The following is a 23,287-nucleotide window of genomic DNA, read 5'->3' on the forward strand; positions in this document are numbered from 1 at the left end:
TTCCCGACGACGGACTACCGGGACAGTTCTCTCGAGGGATTAAGGTCCTTGACAGTTCTCTCGAGGGATTAAGGTCTTTGGAAAAAGACAAAAAGATTTTCATTTGATTCTAGGAAGTAGTGTTAGTATTAAAAAATTGACAGAAAAATAAATAAAAACACAAAAATATTTTATTTGCTTTGAGTAGTTAGTTTGAAGTTTAATCTAGTAGGCAATAATCCCCCTTGGTTTTTCATTAGCCATCGGTTCTTTTTTAAGGGATAAATTTTTGAACCGGGTATAATTTTTTATTTATTTGTAGAGTAGTGTAGGATATAAAGACTCGGACTAAATTCAGCACATTCAGTGACTTGTTTGATACCAACAGAGTTAGACCTAAGCATGTGGATTATAACTGTCCCCGTGAGTTTTGAGAACTATTTTTGCTTTGAAAAGTAGAATAGTTTTTGTGACGCTTAGGCTCATTTTCTTGACTCCTCTACTAACTGTTGTGCCTTGTACATTAAATTTGTGGCTTAACCCCTTACTTGCTTTGATTGAAAGTTGGAATATAGTCCTCTTAATTGAATCATGTACCATTGCCTGGTTCTTGCTAGTGGAATGTAAATTGAGGTAGTGTTTAAAGAAAGAGGGAATGTTTTGGGGGTGATGTTGTTGTGAAATTGAAATGGGTTTAAAGAAAGTTGCGTTGAAGTGATTACTTGACATGTTAAAGTGCTTAGGAGGGTTAACCAATATTTCCTATATCTATCCTACCCGTTCTATCACGACCCCAAATTTCCTCCGTAGGATGTTGTGATGGTACCTAGACTCTAAGACTAGGTAAACCTATCAATTATGCGGAATAACAGAATCTAAAACTGAAACTCAAATATCAACATATAAAATAAATAAAAACTTTAATTCAAAATAGTTATAACTCTCAAAACCCGGTAGAAATAAGTCACAAGCTTCTAAGATAAATACTAAGTGTCTCTATACATCAGAGTCTAAAGAAAAGAAGAAAAATAACATAATAAGGATAGAGGGGGGGCTCCGAGGTGTGCGGACGCTAGCAGATATACCTTGAAGTCTTCACGTACAGACTAGCTCACTGATACCTGGTCTGGTAGGAAGTACCTAAATCTGCACAAAACGATGTGTAGAAGCGTAGTATGCGTACACCACAGCGGTACCCAGTAAGTGCCAAGCCTAACCTCAGTAGAGTAGTGACGAGGTCAGGTCAGGGCCCTACAAGAAATAATAAAAGACATGGTGAAAAGTTTAACAATACAATAATAAAAATGGAAATGGAAGTGAATCATGTAAGGAGTATGTCGCAATTTAACTGTATAGAATAAGAGAAAATAATACATTACGGAAGAAAAACGGGAATTAACATATTTAGGGGGGAAACAAAACAATCAAGACAATTACACCAATAGGAATATATCAACAAGAGCACTTCCGAGGTACCGTCTCGTAGTCCCAAATCATAAATAAATTCACAATATTTCTTTTTTTTATATCACCGCGGGAGCCTTCAAATTTAGTTTAAACGAAATCATTTTTTCTGAAATAGCATCCCGCGTTTTATCCCACCTTATCACACCGCATGGCTTCTAGTAGTTCTCCTACTAGCCACATGTATCAAGCCCACTTTATCTCACCGCATGCATTTCAACACCCAGACCTTATACCACCGCATGCGTATCAATATCACAATATATCACAATTTGCACCTCAAATGCCCAAATATTTCAACTTGCCAAATAAATCAACAACATTATTTTCTACAATAAGGAGCTCACGACTCAATCGCAATGTATAGCAAAAATCTCAACAAAATATTCGGGAGTGAATAACTCAACAAAAATAATATTTTACAATTTAACACTTTACCTCAATACCAAATTTCAATGTCAGATACTTCATATTTTAATAATTCAATTAAGAAATTCAACTTTCAATATTGAGCACACAATAAAATGAACAAAGCTTCAACTAAACAGGTAAAACAAATAGCAGGAAAAAGGTAAGGCAAATTTACAATATAAAAATAGACCAATGATGATGAGTATAACACGATAAAATAATTTAATTAATATGTGATAGAGATATACACAATTTAAAGATATAATCATCCACATTAAATCCGTGTACACATTTATCACCTCGCGTACACGGCTTTCAACATATCACAATTATCATATCAATATTAATCCTAAGAGAAATTTTTCCCACACAATGTTAGACAAGTCACTTACCTCGACTTGCATTAATTCAATCCACTAGTAGGATTTTTTCTCGATTATCCAATTCTGAATAACTCGAATCTAGCCAAAACAATTAATGCGATACAGTCAATACAAGTTATAGGAATAAATTTCATATGAAAATACTAATTCTTCCAACAAATATCCAAAATTCACTCAAAAATCGCCAGTGGGGCCCACATCTCGGAACCCGATAAAAGTTAGAAAATATGAACGCCCATTCAACCACGAGTCCAAACATACCAAAATTACTAAATTCCGATAACAATTCGTCCCTTAAATCTTCAAATTTAACCAAGAGGGTTTTCAAAATTTTCCAACTTAAATCACCAATTAAATGCTAAATTTAGCAATAGATTTGGGTAATTTGACCAAAATTGAGTTAAGAACACTTATCCTATTATTTTACTTGAAAATCTCCCGAAAATCGCCTATCCTTGAGCTCCAAATCGTTAAAAATGGACATCCCATTTTCAGAACTTAAACTCTCTGCCCAGTCATTTCTTCTATGCGATCGCTGACCAAGTCCCGCGATCGCGAAGCATAATTTTTCACTGCCCGAAATAACCCTATACGAACGCATCACTACACCTACGAACGCGAACCACTGCCTCCTCAGATCTACGCGGTCGCGTCGCGAAGAACAACGCGTTCCTTAGCTCCTACCTCCTTTCATCTTCGCGAACGCGACTTGATACAAGTGTTCGTTATGCATTCCCTCTTCTCAGCTAGGGGTGCGCATAAAATCTAAAAAAATGAAAACCGTACCGGACTGAATTAATTCGGTATTTCGGTATCGGTTCTTCAGTTTTTGGGTACTAATTCGGTATAATTTATTTGGTAGCTCGGTACTTCGGTACAGTTACCGATATTGAACTTTCAATACTTCGGTATACCGAAATACCAAATTATTTAAGTAAAAATTCCTTCACTACCCAGGCCCATACCTCTCAATTCCCAGCCCAAAATATTAACTTGTTAGTGGTCCCCTCGTCAGTAGCCCAGAAAATACCGTACCAAAATACCGAATGCTCAACCCTATTCTCAGCTACGCGATCATGGTCCTCCCTACGCGATCGTATTGCACAAAAACTCCACTGCTCAGCTAAGCCTACGCGATCGTGGACCTTCTCATGCGATCGCGTAGAAGGAAACCAGACCTGTGCACCAGAAAACCTTCAGCAAAACACCAAGTCCAAAATTGGTCCGTTAACCATCCGAAATTCACCCGAGGCCCCGGGGACCTCAGCCAAATACACCAACAAGTCCTAAAATATCATACAAACTGAGTAGAAATCTCAAATCACATCAAACAATGCTAAAAACATGAATCAAACCCCAATTCAAGCTTAATGAAACTAAGAAATTCCAACTTCTACATTTGATGCTGAAACCTATCAAATCAAGTTCGATTGATCTCAAATTTTGCACACAAGTCATAAATGACATAACGGACCTATTCCAATTTCCAGAATTAGATTTCGACCCCGATATTAAAATGCTAACTCCCCGGTCAAACTTCTAAACTTAAATTTTTATTTTAGCCATTTCAAGCCTGATTTAACTATGGACTTCCAAATAATTTTTCGGACACGCTGCTAAGTCCAAAATTACCATACGGAGCTATTAGAATCATTAAAACTCTATTATAGGATCGTTTACATATAAGTCAACATCCGTTAAACCTCTTCAACTTAAGCTTTCATCCTTGAGACTAAGTGTCTCAATTCATTCTGAAACCTCACCGAACCCGAACCGACTACCCCGACAAGTCATATAATAGCTATAAAGTATATAATGAGCCGTAAATTGGGGAATGGGGATACAACTCTCAAAACGACCGGCCAGGTCGTTACATGTTCCTTTACCCACGTTACAACCACGATAAAGTCCTAATTGATTTTAGATTGAGCGAGCTTACATTAGTATAGATTTACATAATGGGAAAGCCTGTGGTACCTTTTATGCGCATGTGAATTTCTTTGAGAGAGTGAGGGAGTTCTTCTATTGCTGAAAGTCCTTAAATTAATTCAAATTTTATTTGAGTGTGTGGACTAACTCTCTGTATTTTGTGGCGAAGGCACATGTTTCATGATGGATAGGTAACTTTATTAAGCTCTTCAGTCAAACTGAGTAAGTTGGCCTGAAAGTAGTTATGCTAGGGAGTCAGTTTCAGAGGTTGAGATGTCCCGAAGTTGCTATTTGGTTATTTTGAACTGTACACTATTGTGTTTAGAATTTTTTTTTACATGGGGAAGAAAGTACGAGAATGTCATATGCAAAGGGCTAATTGTTGGTATCAACCAAAGTCATGGGGTACTTGAGCTTAATTGAAATGTGTGACTTGATAGCGATAAACTTAATTTTGTTCGATATATTATAGGTTGATTCTACTTTGCTCAAGGACGAACAAAGGTTTAAGTGTGGGGTGGTGATGTTGGACATATTTCTATATGTTATAATGTTACTTCACTTTTCAGTTAAACTAAGTAAGTTGGCCTGAAAGTAGTTATGTTAGGGAGTCAGTTTCAGAGGTTGAGATGTTCCGAAGTTGCTATTTGATTATTTTGAACTATACACTATTGTGTTTAGAATTTTTTTTTACATGGGGAAGAAAGTACGAGAATGTCATATGCAAAGGGCTAATTGTTGGTATCAACCAAAGTCATGGGGTGCTTGAGCTTAATTGAAATGTGTGGCTTGATAGCGATAAGCTTAATTTTGTTCGATATATTGTAGGTTGATTCTACTTTGCTCAAGGACGAACAAAGGTTTAAGTGTGGGGTGGTGATGTTGGGCATATTTCTATATGTTATAATGTTACTTCACTCATGTTTTAACCGGTTTTTTATGCTATTTGATCTTTAAAATGCCCAACATGTGCTAATTATTGATTTTATAACTAATTGAGTTGTGTATGATGATTTAGAATGTTTGAAGAGCAAAAATATGAAAAAAAGGTGCTCCAGCTATAGGAGAAGAAGGTGGATGTGTCACATCCAACCTAGAAACAAAGTGCATTTAGTGCACCCTTGGCAATGAAGTCGGGCTAAGGCATCCGCTTTAGCATCCACACCTGGGCACATCAGAGATGAAAGAATAAAGGATGGATGCTTCGCATCCACCCCAACATGCAACGCTGAGAAGTTGAAGCTGAGTCGGATTAGGAAAAGGAAAACTTTGGCCCAAGACTTTTATACGCAATATATATGCTAAAAATACCTCTTTTAGGTCATCTAACACACAAGGAAGAGGAGAAAAGCCATCACAGAGTTTGGAAACCACGGAATAGGCGAGTAAGAACTCGACAAATTCTTACGAGTAACATTAACTCTGTCAATCAACAAACTAGATAAATCAATTAGTCAGTTTAAGCCAAGAACGTAACAAGATTGTTAGCTAGCCTATGATCCTGGAATATTCTCTCCTATTGATTGTTATCCGCGATTGTCTACGTATTTTAGTCGATCTCTAGTTTAATTAATTGTTTGATACTTTCTTTGGTTATTAATTAATTGCCTACTCATTTTAAGAAAAATCCCTCGAATAGATAATTTATTTGTGTTGAATCAGTCAAAAGTTAATCATAAGTCTATGTGGGAACGATACTCTATTCACTACTTTATTACTTAACGACCACATATACTTGCGTGTGTGTTTGGTCGCAACATACTGTAACGTAATTTATGGATGAATACATCATCTTAACGAGTCACACCCATTTGCATGCCCACTTCGAGCGGCAAGAATAAGATTTAGTGTAGCATTAATATGTCATCACATTTCCTTGTCGTAATATGCACTCTATGCTGGTTAAGCTTCATCAATTTTTATTTCTTCGAAATTTTCTTTACTAGTGATTTTGCAATGTTTATTAATTGAAGCTTGATGATCTTTGCATCAAATACTCTTTACTCGTGCTACAGACAACTGTTAAATCAGATCAAAGAGAATTTCTCATTAGCAGCCATATTAGTCCCAAGTTGGCGAAATTCTTCCAAATATGAACTTATGCGTCCTTGGAATTGCAACTGTATAAATATGTTTGTTGTACAAGGTTTATTACTTCTAAGTAGGATAATATAATCCGCATTTGTGTTTACATAATAGAACAGACAGGTTGATCATCGTATGAATCTCTAACTTGATAAACAGGGTATTGAGGCAGGGTATAATAGTAAGGAGTTTGCCACTGTGTCACGGCCGCAGCAGAAGCTTGGGGCTTTGTATCAGAACCAGCTTTGTCTTTATTTTCGCCACCACCAGTAGAAGCAGGGCCAACACTTACCAGTTGTGCCTGCCCCAAATTCTTTCTGAGCAAATTTGTCAGTGTCACCGCATCAATCTCATCTCCCACCACTTCTAACTGATTTTTCTCTTCCCCTTTCATAGCTGCTGATTCCACACCTAAGTAAAAGAACAACAATATTAATTAATCCTAATGAGTTTCACAAGATTTTGATTGAAAATCATTAAAATAAAAAACTGAAAGGAAACAAATCAATACCTGGCTGAGAAACAGCAATCTTGAATGCCTTGGACCTGTATTTCTGATCATTCCCATTTAAGGATAATTTGATAACCACCTTTTGCTGCCCAATTTAAGAGCACATGTTAGTAAACAAACCCGAACTATACTACTACAAAGATAAGAATCGCTGCTTTGTTATTAAAATGACAACAAATTATTAGATATGCATACCTTCATTTTCTGGGTTGTGATGTTTCCTTTGCAAAATAAATCTAAATCAGGGGGGTTGTGATTTTCGAAGTGCTATGAAGTTGCAGTGAAGAACATGTACATTCTGAGAGTATTTATAGATGGACCTTCGCCTAAGCCCCAAAGTATATATGATCCACATAAGCAGATTTTTGGGTCATAGAGAAATCAGATTTAGTCTTTTTTTTCTTCTTTTATTTAATAAGCTACGTTACATGATATCCTCAAGAATTGAATTTTGAATGCGTCGTTGCAAGTACATGTGGGAACAAATCCCATACCAACTAGAGAACGTCTTCTATATGGCAAACTCACACTCGAAGCTGTAAGCTAAATTATAGTACTGGCATCTTCCTACTTTCCTAAAATTATAATCTCGTCTCTCTTCGAATTAGCAAGAGACTTTTTTGTTTTAAATCTGATTTTACTTTTGTTTTTAAGCTTTAAAGAGTTGTTTGGTTGGGGAATAAGTTATTCCGAGATTATAATGATGAGATTATAGTGCGGAGATTATATAGTGAGGAAATTATTTAGTGGATATATTTTTATTGATAGATGTTTGTTTCATTAGACTAAAAATTGAATATATGGAATATAATATAAAACATGTATTTGGTGTTTACTAAATAAATTTGGGTAAACTTTTATTTTTAATTTTAACCTTGAGTTTTTTAAAGAACTTTGGAGAAAGAGCCTTAAAAAGTCATCTTTGTTATTGTAGTGTTTTATCCTCATATTAATAATCTTGGAATTATTACCGTACTTTTAATTAGGATAGAATAATACGACAATTGTGGTACAAATTAACCTGATATTGCTAATTCTGAATCCGAAATATCAACCAAATGCCGAATAAAATAATTCACCATCTAAGTATACACAATGTATTATTTTTTCATCAAGCTCTAATATTGCAATTTAGTTATACAAATCGAACCGAAAACCGTATCAAATCGAAAAGTCAAACCAAACATACTAAAAACCCCAATTAGGTTTGGTATTGAGTAAAAAAATCCGAATCAAACCGACATATAAATATATCATTTTTGTATATATTTTAAGAATTTTCATAGAATTTTCTTTAAAAAATGTCTAGAAATATTTGTGATTCTCTTATAGGATATAATATTTAGTTAAATATGAAGTGCTCTATTTTTATAACATTAAATAATGGGTTGTATAATCAATTTTTTATCAAGTGTTAGTGAAATGCATCAATCTCTTTCTTCTTCCATATTCATAAGTCAAGATCTATTAAATTCTTATATCTTTTTCGAATTTAAAGTGGCATTTTGATCATTTAAAATTACATAGAACGTATCATTATATAGGTATCATATTTATTTTTATGTTTAATTATTAAATTCAGTTAACCTTGAAAGTGTACATCAATAAAAAATTATTGTCAGACGACTAAAAAATAACACTTTTCAATTATGTTTTAAGGCCATTCATTAAATTACGTCCCCTTTAGTCTAATGAGTTGAATTTCGCTTTTTAAAGTAATTGAATGAACTTTTCTTTTTATACCCAAATTTTATTTACTAGGCAAGCGGGGCACAAAATCTAAATAATGATCTCAAAAAAGGACAATTCTGCAAATGCCTTGTTATTTCATAGGCGGGATGGCTCACATATTTAATGGTACTTCTGGTCCCATATAAAGATGTCTCGTTAACTCGTTTCTTTTACTAGGAGCAATATTTCAAAGATTTGTTCACACGATTGAAAACATGTTGATTTTTCTATGTTATAGACCAAGAAAGCCAACTACCTAGTCAATTAAAAATATTATGTGCAATCTTGAAATTATTGCCAATTCTTCGAAGGATGAGTCGCCCCGATAATTCAATCAAAGAAGGTGAATGATTGCTGTCAAAACTATTGACAGCTTTGTTCCTCTAACTAATTTGCAAAATGTGTTTAATACTTAAATGGAAAAATGATGGTACTAAATATTTTTATATGACTCTTTCTAGATGTAAAGTTGCCCTACATGTTGAAATCTTCCTCTCGAGTTAGTGTGTACTTTGACCCTCTCGTCTTTTCTTTTTCTTTATTCTTTTCTTTTTTTTCTTTTAATTTTCTCGAGTTGAAGTTGGCCAATGTTTAAATAAAGTAACAATGTTGAGCCACCCATCCCAAAATAAAACTATTTAAGCGTACCACTAAATAATGCTGTCAAATTAATTAGTGTCACAGCTCATATTGGCGAAATAACTATTTGGGGTAACATTATTGTGCGTTCTTTACAGTCCTCATATGGACTTGTACCCTTATTTAGACTGGAAAATTAAAAGTAAATTGACTCTATCAACCAACGAGTAGGCAATTAATATTCATAATCACACTCTTTTTATACGAACCAAAGAACTGGCATCAATATCAGTTGAATAATAGGATACGTCTTGAGTTATATATAGTTGACTTAAGACTTAAGAGACCTTGCTTCTAGTTCTGGGCCCCAAAGAGGCTACCCTATTGTTGACAAATCACACACTTCCGAGTCGGTCAATCTTTCTAAGTCTTTGTTTAATAAATTTTATATCGAACTGTTATTGTCTTCATTTATGTAGCTTCCTTATCAATTTTCTTTTGATATTTATGTGATAAAACTACAGACTAGTCGCTTGGATTTCTTAACATAAACAGAACTAATTAACAACCAAGTCAAAGCTTTTAAGATTGTGCTTACACGGAACATATCATCTACCAATTTTGAAACAGTTTAACAACCTCAATAACAAATTAAATTCTAGATTGCTGCAAAGCAAAATTAAATTGCTAATAAATGGAAATTTACTTTTTGTGTCCGATCCATTTGGCAATGATTATTTATATTGGGATTTTGTATAAAGTACATAGCACTTTTCCATCTAATATTTTTCCACCAGCTTGAATTTGAAGTGGCATTGGAATCTCTAGAATTAACTTTTTTTTCCTTCACATAATCACACACTTATTGTGGTTAAAGAATAATACTAATTCAATCAGGTAAATAATCCAAAACAAACAGCCATACTAATCTAATTCTTTGTGAAAGGAAAGTTCACTTTGTATTTCAATTTTGTTGTCTTATTTAGTTGGATGTAATTTATCTTTTCTTTTAAAAGTTACACGCTGTTCAAGTATATTATTGTCTCACGTGCACAAAGGCAAAAGAGCATGGGAATAATCAAGGGCAGATTTACATTCATGCAAGTGGCATTATTTTATCCGACACTAAATTATATGTAATTAATGATTAAAAAAAGAAATTACAATAAAAACATATTACGGTGACACTGTTGATGTCCAGGGGTCACATGATCTCCTTGGCCTCTTAATGGTCACCATCATTTCTTTGATAACACTAGGGGTCTCGATGGATATTCAAAAAATGATTAAATTGTATCGTATTGAATTGATTTTTAAATTTTTTAAAATAAATTTTATATGTAAAAAATATATTTATCTAGAAAGTATAAAAATAATAATGCATTAAATTTTTATTTGGGCCTTGAAATTATGAAAACTATTATAAGTCAATAAGTAATTAAACTCAAAATACTAATTCCTAAAACATATTATGCTACGTCTACTTAAAGTCTTAAACTAAGTTATTTCAAGTATCTTTATTAGTAAGACACAAAGTATTCTAGCGATAATGAGAAGTAAACTACAATGTATTGAATATGTTTCCTTTCATATAATTTAGATTTATCTTTTTGAATATTTAATCTTTTGTAGACTTTATTTTTGAGTCCCATCTTGGTTAATATCTTTCCACTAGTGTGATTTATATTTTCTTTATCTTTGCTTGATTTCTTTTACGTTGTTGTAGAATCGTTGATGGATCTATAAACAATAAAAATGTCTAGAGAGTTTTGCTAAGTCTTATAAAAGAATATATTTATTGCATTCTACTTCTACTGGTGAATTTTACCTGATATTTAAAAAAATACCGAAAATCAACCGAACCGTACCGATATCGAAGAGAAACTGACTTGATTGGGACGGTTTCGAAAAATCTAATTTTGGTTATACATAATAGAATAACGAAAAATTAGTATGATACAAATTTTATAAAATAACCGAACCATTGACACCCCTGCACTAACCCCAAGTCCCAACTATTCAGCAAAGTTTATTTAACGAAATTCAAAAAGGTATGTATTAAAAAACACCATATAAACATGGCTTAGTAAAGAGCTTTTTAGAAAAAGTTCTTAATGCTAATACGAGAAATTGTTCGCTTGTATTTTTCTTCTTCTTGTGATTTGCTTGTATCTTCGAAAATGATTATATTAATATATTTGATGTGTTTTATCATGATAATCAAATTATAGTAATTTTATTAGTTCACTTTTTAAAATGTCTACATCGCTTATACGAAATCTTCTGTGCGCCACTTGGTATAATGACAACATGTGATCTCATCATTTGGAAGCAAATTATAGATAGTTTCCCTAAAATTTTATTAAGTATTAAATCTTAGATTCTTCGGACCCATAATTCTAAAAGTGCAATGAATTCGTTAATGAGAATCTTAAGAGTTAGAAACCATCCAATTTAAATTTTAAATATGTATTATGTATTATTTTCAAAGAGATTTATAAATATTTTGGTCATTTCATATATTGCCCTAAAATTTTGAATTGTACGTTTAAATTCTTCTTCTCCATACATCACTTCACACTTTAAAACTTGGACAGTACCTAACTGAAATCAATAATCCAATCCGAAATTCTTATACTCCTATTTCACTATAATGGTCAAAACTGAAAGGGAGTATTTACAGAAGACCCAGAAAGGAAAAATTGAAGAAAGAAAACCACAAAATCTAGTAGATCCATTATTGAACTCAAGTAGAATAATCCAATTTGGCATTCTAATTCACATAATGGAACAGCCAGATTGACCATATGAATCTCCAACTTGGTAAATAGGGTATTGAGGAGGATAGGTATAATAGTATAAGACGGGTTGCGACTGAGCCACCGCAGCTGCAGCTGCAGCTGGAGGCTTTGTATCAGGAACTTTCTTGTCGCCGCCACCAGCTGGGCCGACGCTCACTAGCTCTGCTTGCCCTAAATTTTTCCTGAGCAAGCTCGTCAGATCCGCAGCGTCTATCTCTCCCACAACTTCTAATTGGTTCTTTTCTTCCCCCGTCATTGCTGCTGATTCCACACCTAATTAAGTAAAACAACAACAATATATATTAAATCGAATGAGTTTCGGGGAATTTTGATTGATATTAAGAAAATCGAGAGCTGAAAGGGCAGAGTTAAGTACCTGGCTGAGAAACAGCAATTTTTAAGGCCTTGGTCCGATATTTCTGATCGTTCCCGTTCAAAGATAATCTGATAACCACCTTTTGCTGCCCAAATTTATGAACATATATATGTCAGTAATTAATGAAATATACATTGCGAAGTATCTTTATAGAGTTGAATTACAGTGAAAGGGAAAACAAATTAAATATACATACCTTCATTTAGTGGGTTTGATGGAAATTAAACTTGCTTAGCAATATTACTCAGTAGAGGTAGAGAGTGAGAGATAAGGAGGAGGAGTTTGTTATTTGAAATGCTGGGAAATTGCAGTGAAGAAAGACTGAACATTCTTGAGTATTTATAGACCTCTACTCAACTCCTAAAGTAGCCACATAGTCCCTCAATTATTTGTAAACTCTACTTTTGGTCCTTGAATATTTAACTAAGCATAGTTTAACTTCAAATTAATTGAAATTGTGCTTTTGATTTCTATACTTGTATAATTTAGCGAATTATATAAAATTACATCATTTAACTACTCATAATTTTTGATAAATTAGTATTTATACTCCATATGTGAGGACATTATAGTTCTAGTATTAGTCTAAATGTAATATAATTCCTACATAAAGTAGGGGTGGGCATATATCGGGTATAACCGATAGTCCAAATCGATAAAATGCTATTGGGTTGTCGATAACGGTTTAATATTATTTGACTATTGATTTATCGGTTCGGGTCTCGATTTTGTCCGATTTTATTATCGATTTAACCGATAGCCCAATAAGCTTTAACAAAACTATAATTTTACCCACTAAGTATATAAAACCACATTATGGCTTCATTCTGTCATCCTCAATTCTTTCGGCAGTTACTGTTCATCTTCATACCTTAATCCTTAAAGTAAGTTTTAAACTTTTCTAAATTTCTCATCTTAATTCTTCAGTTAAGATTTTTAATTTTAAACTTTAAAGAATTAATTGTTCAAATTTTTAGTTTTTCTATTTGTTTCTTTTGTTGCACTGATTCTTTAGTATTTACAAGATTAGGATTTTATTATTTTTCTGTGAATTATGTCCGCTCGTAGTGAGATAGTTAGTAAGATTAGATTGTTGAATGTCTTATTCCTTACTCCTATTAGCGTATAACTTTAAAAATTGAGATCGGATTTTCAAATGAAAGGAAAGTTTTTTTTCTAAAGTTGAAATTTAATCTCTTTTTTCTTAAGAGCAAAAATTCAGTTCCTTTCTCTTAACAGTATGATCACGATTTCTATAATAAAAATACGAAATCTATGGATATTTTCTGTTCTTATCGGGTAAACCGATAACCGAACCGATAAGGATCAATAACCGACTAACTGATACCCGATAACCGATATCTTATCGGTTCGACTATCGTTTAGCATATTTATAAACCGATAATCGATATGCTGAACCAGTAACATTTACAATCGAATCGAACCGACCAATGCCCACTCCTAACATACAAAGACCACATAGACACATTCTAATAAATTGAAGGTAATATGTGCTTAGTCATATATCACAAAGAATAAAAATTGAATTTATCAATAATCAAGGGATCGATAAATTAGATCGGAAGAACGCGCATTGAATTGGAATAACTCAGTCATCCGCCGCCCCTTGTATGTCATAAAGATGACTTAATCTTCGATTGTCTGATCCATATGCGTTGCTTCATTTAAATTTTTTTTGGGGGGGGGAGGGGAGGGGGGTGCTGAAAAGTTAATAAGTCAATATGTCATTTTGCCATAGGAAATAACAAGTGATCTTCCACGTAGTCCCCTAGAATTGAAAGAGTCATTGATTACTGCGTGGAGACGCAAAACCAGAATAAACGCCTTCGATCTAGGGGTCCCAACGAAGTACTACGTACGTTAAATTACACTAGCATCTTCCTAATTTCTTTTATAGTAATACTATTTGGATCAATTCATAGGCATATTAATTGTTTTATTCAGTACCTGGTATCTTTTATTGCAATTAATCTCTCTATAATTAATAAATTATGATGTATTGGGTAAAATTTATAGGTGACGGGTGGATGCTTCTCGAATAAACACTTGGCAGTGTAGATAGGTAGGACCGTAGGAGATAAGTCAACAAATAGTCGACATCGGTTATAGGCATGTGACCGATATTGTATAAGTCTCAAAAACATCAAGACTGAGAAGAGAATTTGAAAGTAAGGTACCGTTTAAAGAAGACAACATTAAAGGAGCAGTCATTACATAAAATCATAACATTTATTTTCAACCGTTATGCAACTATCAAGAGGAATTTTCACCTTAAAAAGCAGCGTGAATTGAGGATCTTGTATTCCTTAATTAGCTATAAATAATAAAATTTGTACGAGCTGAAGGACATGAAATACTTGTACAAAAAAAGGCTGATACTATTCTCTCATTCTATAAAATTTTATTAACTAATATTAAGATATTTGCATTGTTTCTGTCTCCGGAGAGATAAATTCGAAGCCCAAACTTGTCTTTTCTTCAACTATCCTCATTTTACTCGGTTTGCTCTTTGTTATTTTATTTTAACAGATCAATTTAATCCACGTGTCTATAAATAACGTTACAAATTCAACCGTATAATTTTAAGAGTAAACACATGTGTCATTTTTTAAAACAGAATTAAGTATTCTGTCACGATCGAGCTCTGAGAATAATATTGGAAATAATAAGGGGTCATTTGGTAGGAGGTATTAAAAAAAAATAATGCAAGCATTAGCCGTGCGTATTACCAATCCCTTGTTTGGTACTTTTTCTCAACTACATAACTAATACTTATACATCCTAATTGGTATTATTCTATGTATAATTAATACATAGCAAACCATGGTATTAGCGCTACAAGGGTTTTTAATACTTGCACTAGCATGGTTAAAGACATAATTGCCCCTCAAATCCCTCAAATTAAGTGTACAAAGTTAAAGAATGTGGAAGATATTTTTAAAAATAACTAATTATTTTAGAAATTATGCAATATTTTATTATCTCAATACTACTAGAAATTCGGTAAAAACCGACCAAAACCCGACCAACGTAGGTTGGTAATGACCAATAACCGACCAAAACGCGACTATTTACGTGTGGACGATATTTTAGAGGTCGGAAAAGCATACCGACCAAATTTGGTTGGAAATTACCGACCAACTTTGGTCGGTCAATTAAATTAAAAAAAAAGTATTGCAAAAAAACCGACCAAAGTTCGTCGATTTTTTCCGACCAAAGTTGGTCGGTATTTTAATTATGTAATCAAAAGATTCACCATCTGGGAATCGAACCGGGGTCTGTACTGTGGCAGGATACTATTCTACTACTAGACCATTAATGCATTTTATTTTAAGACTGTCTTTTATTTGATTTATACTCTATAATTGTATTTTCGCACGAAAATAACCGACCAAAGTTGGTCGGTTTTATTAAAAAATAAAATTATCGACCAAAGTTGGTCGGTTTTTTAAAATGACCGACCGAATTGGTCGGTTTTTTTAATATTAATTTTTATTTATTTTAATTAAAAAATCGACCAAAATTGATCGGTTTCCTGAAAAATAAATTTTGCGGAACTCAAAGAAAACCAAAGAAAACCGACCAAAGTTGGTCGATTTCGTAAAAAAATTAAAAAATAAAATATTTTGAAAAACCGACCAACTTTGGTCGGTTTTTTGACCGACCATAATTGATCGATCGACCTTGGTCGGATTTTACCAAATTTCTAATAGTAAAATAACTAATCCCAACATTACTAATACACCCTATTCAACACTATTCTTGTAATCCTACCAAACGACCAGCAATTAAGCAATAAGGAGGGGCTTGTTACTTGCTTTTCATAAAAAAAGGGTCTCACTTTAAAGAGTTTCTCCGAACTTTGAGTGGACATCCAAAAATCTCAGAGCTTGTGCTAATTTGGACAAAAATAAAATATATATATGAAGAAAAGGAGAAGCGTAAAACTATCTTTTATAAAAGAATCAGAAAAGCCAAGTAACTTTTTGGAATTATTTCAGAGACGTGTTCAGACAAAAAGTTATTGTTTCTTTGCTTAGTCATAAACCAAATGAGTCAACTAGACGACTGGAGTACTAAATACTAATTAAGTTTTTTAAAAACTTGAAATTATTAAGACTTTTTAAGAGGATATTAACATCATTAATGACCGAAGCACGGTCAGAGGATGATGTTGAAGATGATAACATCCTGCAGGAGTACTAATTAAGTTTAAATTAAGATTTCTTAAAAGGATATTAGCATCATTAATGACCAAAACATGGTCAAAGGATGATGTTGGCGACGATAAAGCAAGAGATCGTGGCAAATTTCATGTCCAAAGAATGATGCAACCAGAAACAAAGGGTTCCTCATTATTAATCCTAAGGGTTCTTCATTATTAATCCTAAGTATGAGTTTTTAACTATAGAATATTTGGTTGTTAGTCATTGGGAATGGGATATATATTCTGGACTTTGATTCAATAATAAAATAGAAATATAAGTTGTTTTAAGTAGGAGATAATTTTTGAGAGAAATTACCTCCCCCCCCCCAAAAAAAAAGAAAAAAGAAAATGTTCAAGAGGAAATTAAAGGAAGAATGCACAAAGAAGTCATTCATTTGTTCGTATGTCTCCCACATATTTGTTATTCATTTGCTTGTTCCTGTATGCACCTAAATCATGGTGTAGAAGGGTAAGTTCAGTAAAAATAAATTAAATAAATACAAAGATGAAATATGAGTTATTGATTAAGGGTTTTATAGCCTGGCCAAGTTATTTTTAGCAAATTATACTACTAGGCGGTCTGCCCAGTAGCTAAGTTATTAATAATAAAAGAAAAACGAAAAAGAAAGAGTACAAGTAAGGGAGGCAAAAGCTACAGTAGTGTTGCCTCTATGCCTTGGCTATATAATCATCGTTATGTGCCTCCATCGCCTTATGATGGCAGCCTCATGCTGAGGATATGGCTGCCGGCAAAGTCTCGCGAAGGTGAATGATCTCATAGCCGTTAGGATATTTCCCAAAGGCATAAGACAAATAGCAAATACATACTGAGCTAGACCTTATCTTACAATTCCTATTGAGGCATGAACAACCTCATCTTTTAGCAATCATGTAAAAAATAAGAACTAGAAAGAGTAAGTACTCTATGATCATAATAGAGTTTATGACACACTCTATAATGATATTACATATGATAATGCTTAGAAAATGATAAAATAAAATAAGGTAGAAATTAGATTCTTCCCCTCATTCATGATACTTGAATTCACTATGGAGGAGGTTAATGAGTTTACAATTGAAGAAGGCTTGCATCAAGCAGTTGTTGATAAGTTCTCATATGGAAAACCTGAGTTACAAGTTTTGCGACAGATTATTCCAAAGAAATTCGACGTTAAAGGATCGTGCAATATTGGACTGCTTGAATTCCGACATGTCTTGGTCAGATTCGACCTTTTTGAAGATTATGTCCAGTTCCTATCTAGGTATACTGGTTATGTGAAGTCCAATGGTGAAGAATTCTTCTTTAGAACGCTTCCTTGGACTATAGGTTTTAATCCTAGAGAGGAAACTTCTCCAAGGTGAAAAACACTTATTGTTTTTTCAAAAAAGTATTTTTCTTTCAAAGTTGAAGTGTTTGGCCAAACTTTTAGAAAAAAAAAAATGCTTCTGAGTAGTAGCAGAATCAGCTTTGGAGAAGCAGAAAAAGTAGCTTCTTCCGAGAAGTACTCTTTTGAGACGCACTTTTGAGAAAAATACACTTAGAAGCACTTTTTAAAAGCTTGACCAAAAATTAATTGCTGCTTAGAAGTGCTTTTCAAATTAATTTGTCAAACATAAATAACTTTTCACCAAAAGTACTTTTGAAAAAAGTACTTTTAGAAAAAAACACTTCTCAAAATAAGCTGATTTTTTCAGCTTTGCCAAACGGGCTATTAGATTTGACAGTGCACTGGCATGTATTGAAGTCATTATTGCTCAAGGCTCCCAAAGATTGAAGGCCTCAAAAGTGTAGGTTGTTTACCCTTAAAATAAATAAAAATTAAATTTATACACAGTTTAAAGAATATATGATTTAATTTAACACAAATAATTAAATAATAATATATAATTAAATTATATTGAGAATGAAAGATCAAACCGATATGTCAAAGTAATTTAGCCCCGTGTAAGGATTAAATCCAATCGATCACGACTGAGCCCTCGAGATAGAGTTCGGATATAGCTAAATTAATGAACAACTAAAGAACACTTGGACAATTGGTGGAAGTCAAAGTAAATTTATTTTTGTCTTGATATGCATGCAAAAACAGTGCTGAAAAGTGAAAGAGTTCTCCTCTTTATATAGTAGAGGAGTTTTAACCATAATACAAGTGTAAATAAGGAAAAAATCCCTTTCTTCCTTTTCTCTCACGAAAATATGATCTACAACCAATACCGAGCGTGATCCGCTCAATATCCGGTTAATGGCGGATATTTCGACCGTCCGTTTGTCTTGTTTAACCAATTTTTCTTTACCCTCGATCCTTCGTATTGCTCGAGCTAGAGTCTCTCCGGGTTCAGCCATGCTCGATTCATTCCTTTTGCTCTGGGTTCTGATTTATGGGCACTCTCGGTCTCACTCGAGCTAGTAACTAATAACGTTATTCCTTGCTTCTCAACGGGAAATTGAAGGTAACTATATTACAGATTTTACCCGTACACAGATAATCTCCTCACTTCTCGGAGAGTAGATTATAAGAGTTATGAGAAGTGACTAATTGACCCCGGTTCATTCTCTCGCACATCATGAGCAAGTTGATGAACCGGAACGTCCTATAATCACGTCGCTCTGACTTTGGACACACGTAAGCTATCGGTTGATCACCCCCAGTAGTTACCAAATTCGAAACGTCATGCATTCATTACTCTTTCCCTATAAAAGTTCTAGTTTCCTATTTTCACTTTCTTACTATCTGATTTTAAACTTCCTCAAGTTACCCTCGAGCTTTTTGTATCCTCATTCGTTCATCAATCTTTCAAATCTTCATAACTTGTTCTTCATATATTCATATCCTCATAGTTCATCTTCAAACCTTCATACCTTACCTTCAAACCAAATCTTCATATCTAGTCTTTAAATCTTCATACACTTAGATAGAAATGGCGAAGACTTCAAAATCAGTACACCAAAGAACTGCACCGACGACTTCTTCCTAGGCCACCGACACCGAGGCAGTGCCTCCGGTGGTAGTCTCGGGACCTCCCCTCAAAGATTTGATCCCCGGCGGCTGCTCTATAGAAAATGACTTTAAAGTCCAGAAAGCCTCTGTACAAAGGGATCGGGGTGTGGAGGCATGGATGTAGGTTTGCTCTATTATTGAGGAGACACTTGAGGCTGTCCGAGATGACTATAAATGGGAAGGAAAGGACATAGTCATTCCCATTCATGATGAGGACATCACGATGCAAGTGAAAGGATACTTAGGTATTTACACATATCCATTCATGTTCGATCCTGTAGATACGGTGGTCCTCGAGTTTTGCAAGAGGTACGAATTTTAACTCGGGAAAGTTCACCCATCCTTTTGGAGGATAGTGACTCTTCTCCGTCATTTTGCGAACAACATGGATGAGCTCGGTTCATGATCAATCACTTGCTCCAAATTGACATCCCCCGAATCTTCTGAGGGGGGTTAATCAAACTTGCCCGTTGGGCAAAGAAGGATCCCTTCTCCTGTATAGACGAAGACATGGATCGAGATTGGCAGGGTAGGTTTGCTTGGATAAAAATCGAGGACCTCATTCCTTTCGAGTTCATGGCATTCCCTGAGAAGTGGAACCCGAGTCGTAAGATTACTTCCTCTTAAGTTGTCAAAGTCCTTTCTTGTATCTACTTTTCATGACATGTTTCATTTGATATACATCTGTCCCTAGAGTCCCAAATGCGGTTCCGTATTTTAGGGAGTGGGTCGAGGGTATATGCAAGCAGCTCACCTATTCCGAACGTGAGTGACTTAATGATGACGTCTAATCCTACACCTCCAAAGGAAGCGTAGCACGGTCGTTAGCAATAATAAACCCAACAAAGGTTGGGGTCGAATCCCACAAGGAGTAGGTGCGTGTTAGAGTATCCAAAAGTGTGCAAACTCGGTGATTCTTAATGTAATCTTCAAACAAAGAGTGGTTGTTCAATTATGTCTACAATTAAAACTAAAGTTTGACTAAGGAATTCTATTAAACACGCAGAGTGAAAATAAGATGATGTAGTTGTAACAAATAAGAGAAAGGCGCTAGGATTGCTTCCCCTTCGTGTAGGCTATGCTTTTGGGTATATAAATGTTAAATTATAATTAATTAAGCATGTGTTATGGCCTCAATTTCTTTTACACCAACTTAATATCTCCCAACACTGAAGAGGTTTTTATCCCAATTTGCTCTTTCAAGTCAACTAAGGCTCAATGATGAACAATTGATTAGCCCAAGTAGAAATCATACCATTCCTAGTTAGATTTCATTAATCAAATAATTAACCCACTTAATTCCTTGATAATTACCTTGTACCTAGGCTATGTTCCATTTTTCCAAGTTAGAACAAGCAAAATAGGTATGGATTTAGTGTTCGCAATCCTAGCTTAATAAACTTATAGACATATTAAGGATGGACAATACAAAAAGAGATGAAAATCTAAATAAAATAGCTAAAGAGGAAATAAGGATTGTGTAGAACAATAGCGAAGTTACCCAAATTCCTCAAGAAGAAATCCAAACGCTGCTACACAAAGTACTCTCCCCAAAAAGATGCCATAGAATGACTTAAAATAGCTATTTATACTAAGTCCCTAAAGTGGATAAAATTGCCCCGTCGGGCTAACCGTGGGGTCAACCGTGAGATGTAGATGAACCGTAACGAATTCCAGAAGCTTCATTTCTTCAGCTCTTCAGGCTTCTCTTGAACCGTGTCCAATGGTAGGAGCAACCTGTCCAACGGTCCGCCTAAAAATCATTTTGCTTCAACTTTTCTCTAATTTTAGCTCTAAAAGTAATGACTTATTGCCCGTCTTTGATATTATCCAATTCCAAAGTTCTCACATAACTTCAAAACCTGAAAATACACCATTCAAAGCAAAATTATCCAATTTATTCCAACAAATAGGGCATTAAACTCTATCAACACAAAAGAACAATTAGCTAAAAAGCTAACGAATCAACTCCCCCAAACTTACACATTTGCTTGTCTTCAAGCAAATCAAGACTTAGACTTAGGCACCATTTCATTGAAGCTACTAAATATTTAAGTTCACAAGCTAAAGCTAGCATCACAACCAAGCGAAGAAGCATTCAAACACAAAAACTCATGACTTCGGTTGGCACCACAACTATACTCAAATGCATGACCCCTCAACAACTTCCATAGGATTCAATTTCAAAACAACATGAGTACCAAGCAAGTCAAGAAGATTTTCAAACTATGATTCCAAAACTTCTAAATTTATATTTAAGTCACAAGGCCACTTTCTTTTGTTCATGTGTCTCAATTGAGAAAAGAAACATTTATCACACTTGAGTTTTCATGTGCCTTGACAAATCAAGAGAGATTCTCACACACGTTACTATATTTTCAAAGCAAAAGTGGGATATGGACAAAAGAAATAAGTACTCTCTCTCAAAAAAGAAGTTCAAATGTACAAAAGTAGAACCATAGGCTTGCTCATTGCGTAAATCTCCACTAATGTAGGTATGCCTAGTTTAGAATTTTTTACAACTTGTGAGAATGTATTGTAGGCTTTTTGTTGGAGGTAGAGCATCAATATGGGTAAAGAGTGACTACGACCTTCTTAAGCACTATAATCTTGACAATTCAAAATACAATTCCTTTTAAAATTCCACCATTTATGCTCTCTTTTTCAACTAGGCGATATGATTGAATTACACCATTATAGCTCCTTAGTTCGTAAGGTCCTTTTATGATCACCACCTTTGTCATGAGTTTCTAGTCTTTTTTTTTTTATGTCAGACATCCAAGGAAGGATACAAGCAGAGTCTCTAGTCTTCCCTTTTTTATTTCAACTCTTTTTCTTTTTCTCAAATTGTTGTCTTTTTTTAATTTTTTAGTGTTCTTATTGCTTCACCTTCAAGTAGCTTTCACATCACACTTTTTCCATCTCCTCCCTCAAACTTAGGCTTTTGGCCTAGATTGTAATTTCAAGTGTTTAAGAAAGTTAGAGTATCAAAAGAGGTTATCATAGAAGAGAAAAGGGCTTGTAATGTGGTTGACAATAAAAGGTTAAAGCCTCAAAAGAGTTGACTAGGATAATCTTATCAAGGATAGGTAATTAAAGGCACAAGCGGTCCAAAGAAAGCCTAAAATTATTTTTTAAACCAAGTACAACCTAGAATTTTGCCTCGAAACACACTTGGGGCAAGTTATAGACCACAATTGACACAAAAGAACTCAATAACAACCTCACCTCATATGGCTCATGCACACTCAAAGCATATATATATATATATATATATATATATATATATATATATATATATATATATATATTCAATGCCCAATTAAAATATATGAACACAAAAAGTTACCATAACCTAAAAGCTATATAGTGACATTAAGGCTAACAATGGAACCTAAGGATCATGCCAAAAATAATCAACTCAACTACTTCATGGAATTTTCAAAAGCATGCATTTCATGGAAAGTTGTTCCAAGGCATACATCTAAGTAGTGTTGGTACCAAACAAGTCAAAAGTTAACTTTGGGACATCGACACTACTAAAAAAATATTTTCGGTTCAAGTTGCATCTTTGGGAAAGAACTATGGCAAAAAAAACCCAAAGAGGTTACTGCTAATTCCTAGAAAACGTAAAATAAAAGATCAATAGAAACAAAAGAAGAGAAAAGACTAAAAAGAAAAAATAACATCAACTAATGGCATCAAAAAGTGCCAAGTATACCAAAACTCATCAATACCCTGCCCCCATACATAAAAATTTGCATTGCCCTCAATTCAATTAAAATAAGTATAAGAGTAGGATAAAAAAATA

At 34.0% G+C, this 23,287-nt stretch overlaps 2 protein-coding genes across 2 annotated transcripts; both read right to left on the reverse strand.

Annotated features, from left to right (window-relative positions):
* Positions 1-6,238: 6,238 nt before the first annotated feature.
* Positions 6,239-7,044, reverse strand: LOC107798384 (heavy metal-associated isoprenylated plant protein 16). The gene is made up of 3 exons (XM_016621358.2): positions 6,958-7,044; positions 6,763-6,847; positions 6,239-6,662 (listed from the first exon to the last, which is right to left on the reverse strand). Exons 1-3 carry the CDS (start codon positions 6,961-6,963, stop codon positions 6,355-6,357), a joined length of 399 nt encoding a protein of 132 aa, XP_016476844.1. The 5' UTR covers positions 6,964-7,044; the 3' UTR covers positions 6,239-6,354.
* Positions 7,045-11,677: 4,633 nt separating this feature from the next.
* Positions 11,678-12,576, reverse strand: LOC107798382 (heavy metal-associated isoprenylated plant protein 16-like). Its single transcript, XM_016621356.2, has 3 exons — positions 12,446-12,576; positions 12,250-12,334; positions 11,678-12,146 (listed from the first exon to the last, which is right to left on the reverse strand). Exons 1-3 carry the CDS (start codon positions 12,449-12,451, stop codon positions 11,851-11,853), a joined length of 387 nt encoding a protein of 128 aa, XP_016476842.1. The 5' UTR covers positions 12,452-12,576; the 3' UTR covers positions 11,678-11,850.
* Between the last annotated feature and the right edge of the window lie 10,711 nt (positions 12,577-23,287).

The sequence above is a fragment of the Nicotiana tabacum genome, chromosome 2 (assembly GCF_000715075.1).
Source record: "Nicotiana tabacum cultivar K326 chromosome 2, ASM71507v2, whole genome shotgun sequence".
Classification (NCBI taxonomy): Eukaryota; Viridiplantae; Streptophyta; class Magnoliopsida; order Solanales; family Solanaceae; genus Nicotiana; species Nicotiana tabacum.

Coding starts and splice junctions, on each gene's coding strand:
- LOC107798382 (XM_016621356.2), bottom strand. Junction 12,147..12,249: donor AATTGCTGTTTCTCAGCCAG/GTACTTAACTCT, acceptor TTACTTAATTAG/GTGTGGAATCAGCAGCAATG.
- LOC107798384 (XM_016621358.2), bottom strand. Junction 6,663..6,762: donor GATTGCTGTTTCTCAGCCAG/GTATTGATTTGT, acceptor TCTTTTACTTAG/GTGTGGAATCAGCAGCTATG.